The following is a 6,991-nucleotide window of genomic DNA, read 5'->3' as shown; positions in this document are numbered from 1 at the left end:
TTAATTAAGCTGAATGACATTTTGCTCCACGCTCCACTAACCCAACAGCTTTTATTGTCTCACATCAACAAGCTCTGATTCTTTATTTTGCAACTTTTCTATTTTAATAAAAAAAACAAAAAAACAATCTGAGTTTCAGGCGCTTTAACAAAATAGAGTTAAATCAATGCTTTTGTGGTGCTTGATTTTGTGCATTAATGACTTCAAACATACGAACTCAAGCGTGTTACTCAACATTTTCCATTTCTTTGTTTCAAATGTTCTTGTGTCACTTCTGTAACACTAACATTTGGTTTTATGCTTTCATATCTGGAAAACTAAACTCTTTGAACTGCGCCATTTAATCTCCTTCAAGATAGTTTTTTATGATTGATTTCATACTTTGCAAAGAGTGACTTTTAGTCAATGTTTTCTTTCTAAGTAAAAGAAAAACGGTGCTTTTTAACCTCTCACTTCTCAGGTTTGAGGTAACAGACATTTAATTTCATGTTTGATGGTAAAATGAAAGTCTGTTATTTTTTGACGCAGAAATTATGTTTTGTATTAAACATGTCTCCTCTTGTCATGAACAGGTAGTAAAAGGTCCTTGAACACAAGCAGCCTTCCGCTCTTATAAGGAAACGTTTTCCTCAATTTTCCAAACGTGGGTTTCTGCCCTGTCTACACCTTGTGCATTTCAAAACATAGTTGCCTTATTAAAAAAAACCCAACAAAACAATTGTTTAACAAAAACATTGTGACAGTTTTCTCATTATTAAAGTTTCCTTTTCAATATAGTGGGAAAAACGTTATTTCTTTGGTACTGGTCCAAAACTAAAGAGGAAAACTGTTATTTTGCTGGTAACCTACTTTGTATACGCATGTCACATTCGTCATTTAACATTCCTGTACAGTGACACGGGCAAAATAACTGTCATAAACGGGGGAGACTGAGGTGAACCCAGAACGCAGACTCATAGCGGATGATAATGAAAACTAATTTATTAACTAAAGAAAACAGTCAAAACAAAAGGGCTGACGCGGCAGCAAAACTAACAAAGACAAAATCCAAAAACGAGAGACAGGGCATGGCAAGGAGCAAGACACAAGTAGACAAAACGGAACGAAATGACCCAGTGGAGAATGAAGGACAAAGACCGGTATTTAAAGACTGAGGATCAGGAGGAGAATGGACACAGGCGAGTAATTGCAAACAGGTGAAAATGATGGCAATGATTGAGTTGTTATGGTAATGTGGGTGTGGCATGAAAGACTGGAATGCAACAGAACAGCAAGGAAAGAGAGAAGGAGGCGTGGCAGGTTACTAGGGAGGTGAAAATGACAAGACATGAACAAAATCCAAAAGACAAACACAGCAGAACAAAAACCAGAAAAACCCTCCAACAAAACTCCAAAACTATGACAATGACATACAAATCTAAAAAAAAAAAAACTATGAACAATTATTTTGGTTAAGATGAATACAAAAGAGCATGTTGTAGGTAGCTCTTTGAACAACTAAAAGTACTGGAGAAATTAAATTGAACTCTGACTGAACTAACAGTAATCTGCGTGGTTTTAATGGGTTCCTAAAACAACTCCACTTTCAAAAGTTTTCAAGTGGTTCAGTCAAACACTGTATTGTAAACCTTTATTTTGAAGTATTGTTACAAAGTTCTTTGATTTCTTGCTGTTGGCACTGAGTTGTTTCTCATCTTCGTGGGATTAATGTCACAGCGCGGACTTTGGAGTAAGATGTACGGCAGCCATGCAAGCACTAACCCGCAAGATGAGATGCTGTCTGACATGTTAATCCAATGTGGAATGCATCTTCTGAACACTTCAGGTAGATGTCTTTTGGGCACTTTTTTGTGTTCAAAACTGACAGGAGGGTCATCCCATTTCCTAGTTATTTAGCCCCCCTAATTCAAAGTCACAAAGGGCCATATTCAAACACAAATGGTCCACTGGTTCATTAAGCCTATTCATCATTAACAGTCGTTCATATACCTTTTTGTAAACACGTGCAATGTCATTGTCGTCATATTGTGTAACTAGATATGCTGGTGTAGATTCTCAGTCTCCCAGGGCATGGTTTTTGGTTGTGTAACTAGATATTAGTTTGCACCAGACCTTGGCATACAAATTTATGTTTTATGTGTAGTTACAATGCCCAGTAAAATGGAATAAACATGAATGGAGGAATACAAGTCTATTTTTGCTATGCTTTTAATCTAAAGTAATGGAGAGGAATACATTAAACTAGAAAATGAAATGACTGTTGTGACAATAAGACAAGTTTAATGGAGAAAATACTTACATTTAGACGTTTCTTTGCTAGCTCAGCTTTCAGCCTTTTGTTTAAAAAAGTGGAACAGCGTTTCATTGTAATATTTTCATTTCTAGGGCTATAACCATTTACCTTTTACCCTAGACTTCTGAGCTTTGATTGCCATCTAAAGAAAAGCCAAAGATTAGACAGCAGGCTCATGGTTCTGGAAGAAAAGCGACGCCTCTTCGGGAAAGAATAACACAGTCAGTTCAGGTAACCATTAACATCTGAAATTCCCATGGGATTTTAAGCTGGGCCTGTGTATTCTTCAGTGACCTTGTTAGATAAATGCATTTTGTCATTTTTCTGTGTGTGTCTGTGTGTGTGTGTATGTGTGATTTGTGCCCTTCACAGACAGAACACAGAGCCCAGCTAAATTACAAACAGATTACAACAAAAAGTTTGTTCTCACTGACAGCTGTGGCCTAAAGCCACGGTCAGCTCAGCACACATGAGATTAGGATCAGGGTTCATTTGTTCCCTGGCGTGACACCTCGTGTTATTTTTACCTCTGTAACACAATAACTCCACATTCCAAGTCTTGCATCACAGGCTTTTCTTGATTTGTCATAAACTGCAGTGGAAACAGACAGTTCCTGCAGTTCAAAGCAATAATTTTAATGTTTTATGCCCTCTAAGCTTTACTGTTTGTTTAAAATTGACCTGTAGTTTGATTTGTAGTTTTTAAAGGACATAAAAGATTTTCTCAACAAAAAGCACATTTAAATACTTGTATCCATACATCAAGTTTCTACACCTATATAAAACTGTATGTCACTTTTTTTAATGCATGTTTTGCATCCCCAACAAGGAAGTGAACTGCTGTAAACACAAAGTCTAACTGTCACTAACCTTTACTTTGTGCTTATCTTTTTTACCACCCTCATAGCATAAAAAAAACCCCAGTTTGTATTCCTTTAGTATAGTTTTGCATGACTTGCATCACCAACAAGGAAGTGAACCACTGTCAGGTTGGGTCACTGTCATTAACATAAATCTATTTTAGGCACACGCTCCTATAAATAGCTCCACTGGGTTCATAAATAGATTTTAAACAATAAACAAAACTTTAAAATGCAATATCACATGTTATCAAAATAAATCAAGTTGTTTCAAAAGACTTTGACAAAAAAAAAGAAAAAAACCTTTTCAAATAACATGTCAACATCATTTTACTATTATCTTTATACCCAATTTATTGCTGCAGATTTTCTTTCAAAGATCCATGTATCACAGCTGCAGAAAACTTGCATATATGTGACGTATTTAGGCTCTTTTGAGGTGAGACAACCCATTTCCGAATATCCCAAGCAGTATCCCAGTTCACGCTGCTGCAAAGATCAAATGAATTATTGACGTAAGCCGCCTGATAAAACATTCAGGGACTTTTTGGCATACTTCCTTATTAAAATATTTGTTTTAACTGGAGGCTTTCATTAATGGATCATGAAAAAAGACACATCTAATATGGAAATGACAAATTTGCCAAAACATGACATATTTGAACTGAAATTTAGAGTCAGATTCCTTGAGAATGTAGGTTCTGAGCTCAGACTAATTACTAGTTGAACATTTTTTCTAGATCCCCTTTTTTATGTGAGTTCAAATCTGTCTGCAGTTAGGTGCACCTTGTCCCATTTCCTAGTTATTATGAACTAAAGTAAACATGATTTGCTTCATCCCGCCCATCTGGAAAATCCCAACATACAAACATCCTATTTAAGGAGGGAGCTCAGAGCGGTGTGAGCGACTCTCTCTGAATTCCTGCAGATGTGTGACACCTCTTCAGCTTCACACCGTCACACCGCGACACAAAGACAGAACCAGCTGAGTGAGAATGGCAAGCAGCAAAGTGTGTCTGGTGGCAGCTCTGTGCTCCTTTATCATCCTTACCACCTTTATCAGCAGCACAGAGTCAGGTGAGTCCATTAACACAGATTTCTGGCAACTTTATTCACCTTTTGGTAGATTTATGTGTTTTTAAAGAAAGAGCAACGTTAAATAAAAAAATACAAGGTCCAAAAAAGTGGATTGATTATGTGTTGTTTCCTTTTTCTGTCTTCACAGCAAGGTGCTGTATGAATTACTCAAAACACCGTCCAGCCTTTAAAAGAATTTTGACCTACTACAAGCAGACCATCACTGGCTCCTGTGACATCAACGCCATCATGTGAGTTAACAATTCAGACATTACTGATGCAGTTTAAAAACCTCTGAACACAAGCCTATGCTGTTCAATTTTTAAAATGCAGCAATATGTTTAAAGTTTTGCAGTAGATTTGCAAAGCTCTAAGATGTTTTTTTTATTTTTTCGAACAAAAAAAATAGTTTTAGAGGACTAAGTAGTAAATACTAAGTAGACAACCCTTTTATACAAAGAACCTGCCTGTAATCATTGCTCTCTCCTCCCACAGCTTCTACCTTCGAGGCAAGTTTCTGTGTGCCGACCCTTCAGTCCAGTGGACCAAGAAGGCCATGGAGTTTGTTGAGTGAGTAGATTTAACTTAACCCCTGTATGCATCATTTTGAAAGGTATTATATTTTTCCACACTTGTATGCTCACTGAAACAAATCCATGTGTTTTGCAGTGAAATGAAGGGGAAAGACAATCGGGTCGTAAAAGAAAAACCCTCAAACTCTACCAACTAAACTCTGCTGAACAGCTCAGGACCAGGAGCTGGAGTCTGATCTGCCAGTGAAGACGAGAAATTTTATAGTAAAGCTTTTCAACTGTAGTATATATCATATATATGCATTTATTTAATGTGACCTTTTCTTATATCTACTCTGTTTTATAAACAGTACAGTGTAGTATTCTTAATACACAACAAGCTGTAGCTAATGTTTGGGTGTTTAAAACAAGTTTAAATTAATTTTTTAAGAACTGTTGAAAATCATTTTGTGTTGTTTACCTGCTGACTTTCCTGTCTTTGTTTTAAAAAGACATGTAAGAAAATGACACCATTCTTAATGTGAAAGTTAAAGGTTTTGTAAATAACAACCACTTCTCAATAAATTTAATGAAACTACTTATTTTGTAAGTCTCATTTTTTTTTAATTTGACCCAAAAAAAAAATAAATATTGTTTTCATCCTGTCTTAGAAGTGCTGAGGGGAGGGTCTTGTTAGCTGAGTCAGTCTCTTTATATTTTCATAAATTTGAGAGTTTTATTGATTTATTGAGATGTATTAAGTGTCCACATACCAGAGAGTTCATTAAAAACATTGCTTATGGAAAAACCTCAAAGCTTTTTTAAATGCAAGAATAAGACATAAGATGCAAAATATTCAATGTCTCGAGAGCAATATCTGATACTTGTTTGAAAATGAAATGTTAGATCAGTCAGGGTAACAGGGTGATGTGAATCACAATTAATATAAACAGAACAAATGTTATGCACGGGCATAAAATCAAGGCAAAACCCAAAGTAAGGCAATAATTTGAAATTAAATAACAACAGAATGTCTGGAGAGAGACTGACTGCTCCTCATAAACACCTAGCAGCACTAAAGAACCAGGATGGGGACCAACCCGAGAGTCTGACCATCAAGGACTCTCAGAAAGGGGCAATTCTATACAACTACTAGCCAATCAGCTGCTGTGGTGCAAAAAAGAGGCTCCTGTCAGGCATCATGGCCGCTGAGATAAATAGTTGTCTACAGACCCAATTTGGACAGTGGTCAGAGTATGAGGAGGCAGAGAAAGATGCTTAGGTGGATGCAGAGAAAGTGAATTTTTGCCTTGTTTAAGCTTTCACCTCTGCTGAATTGGTGACAACAGCTGACCCCCCGCCCCCCATTCCTGCATCAGCAGACTAAAATCCACCCAATCCTACTCCAACAGGTAACACAAAACAGAAATATGCAAATTATCCAGGAAAAGTTTTCCCTTTGCTATGATTGACATGAAGTCAAAACTATTTACTACACAGTCACAAGATAAAACTGCTGCAGGTTTGTCCACATCAAAGGAATGAAGTGTGCATGTTGAAATTCCTCACATATCTGGAACGAATGTGGCTGTTGAGTGCCAAAAGCACAAAAACACACGCAAGCATTTCAAACTGTAAACAGCATTGTTGAAACACAGTCTATATGGGATTGAATTAAAACCCACCAGTTTTCTTTAGATAATAAAAGTACAGTTATGGAAAAGTCTTTAGTCATTTCTCATTTCTGTACTTGTATTAAAAATCTGGTCCTACTATTTTAAGGCAGACAATGTTCTATCACTTGGAATGAACTCACCACTGAGAGTTTCTGCTCAACATTTCTTTTTAGATAAACTAATAAAAATCAACAAGCTGCCTTATTATTTGTGCCTCAACAAAGGTAGTTCAAGATTTTTGAACTTTCAGGACCACACAATTTCAAAGCACTGTGGCTGTAGGGCTGGCTGAGCCGTTGCTTTGACTCACTTTAAGTTACAGATGCTCCAGTCTGTTAAAACAAAGTCAAAATGTAAATTATGACCGTCCAAACACTTAACACATATACATCAATGCTGGTGTGAAGAGGACCCTAGATCCTAACATGGAATAGTAAATGTTATGACACATAGAGCTGTTAAATATCAAAACCTGCAAGAGGAAATAAAACTACTTGGATCGTTTATGTTGCAATAAAACATAACAGCTTGCATTCCTTCAGAGCTATTGTTTGATGAAGAGACAATGAGTTT

At 36.6% G+C, this 6,991-nt stretch overlaps 1 protein-coding gene across 1 annotated transcript; it reads left to right on the top strand.

Annotated features, from left to right (window-relative positions):
* The first annotated feature begins 4,048 nt into the window (after positions 1 to 4,048).
* On the top strand, positions 4,049 to 5,341 carry ccl20b (chemokine (C-C motif) ligand 20b). Its single transcript, XM_017414077.3, has 4 exons — positions 4,049 to 4,230; positions 4,379 to 4,481; positions 4,726 to 4,800; positions 4,900 to 5,341. The coding sequence occupies exons 1-4, from the start codon at positions 4,149 to 4,151 to the stop codon at positions 4,958 to 4,960; spliced, it is 321 nt and encodes a 106-aa protein (XP_017269566.1). The 5' UTR covers positions 4,049 to 4,148; the 3' UTR covers positions 4,961 to 5,341.
* The last annotated feature ends 1,650 nt before the right edge of the window (positions 5,342 to 6,991 follow it).

Source organism: Kryptolebias marmoratus, linkage group LG21 (assembly GCF_001649575.2).
Source record: "Kryptolebias marmoratus isolate JLee-2015 linkage group LG21, ASM164957v2, whole genome shotgun sequence".
Classification (NCBI taxonomy): domain Eukaryota; kingdom Metazoa; phylum Chordata; class Actinopteri; order Cyprinodontiformes; family Rivulidae; genus Kryptolebias; species Kryptolebias marmoratus.
The sequence above is the reverse complement of the archived record's forward strand: the minus strand, read 5'-3'. Positions and strand labels throughout refer to the sequence as shown.

Coding starts and splice junctions, on each gene's coding strand:
- ccl20b (XM_017414077.3), top strand. CDS start 4,149: ATGGCAAGCAGCAAAGTGTGTCTGGTGGCAGCTCTGTGCTCCTTTATC. Junction 4,231..4,378: donor TATCAGCAGCACAGAGTCAG/GTGAGTCCATTA, acceptor CTGTCTTCACAG/CAAGGTGCTGTATGAATTAC. Junction 4,801..4,899: donor AAGGCCATGGAGTTTGTTGA/GTGAGTAGATTT, acceptor TGTGTTTTGCAG/TGAAATGAAGGGGAAAGACA.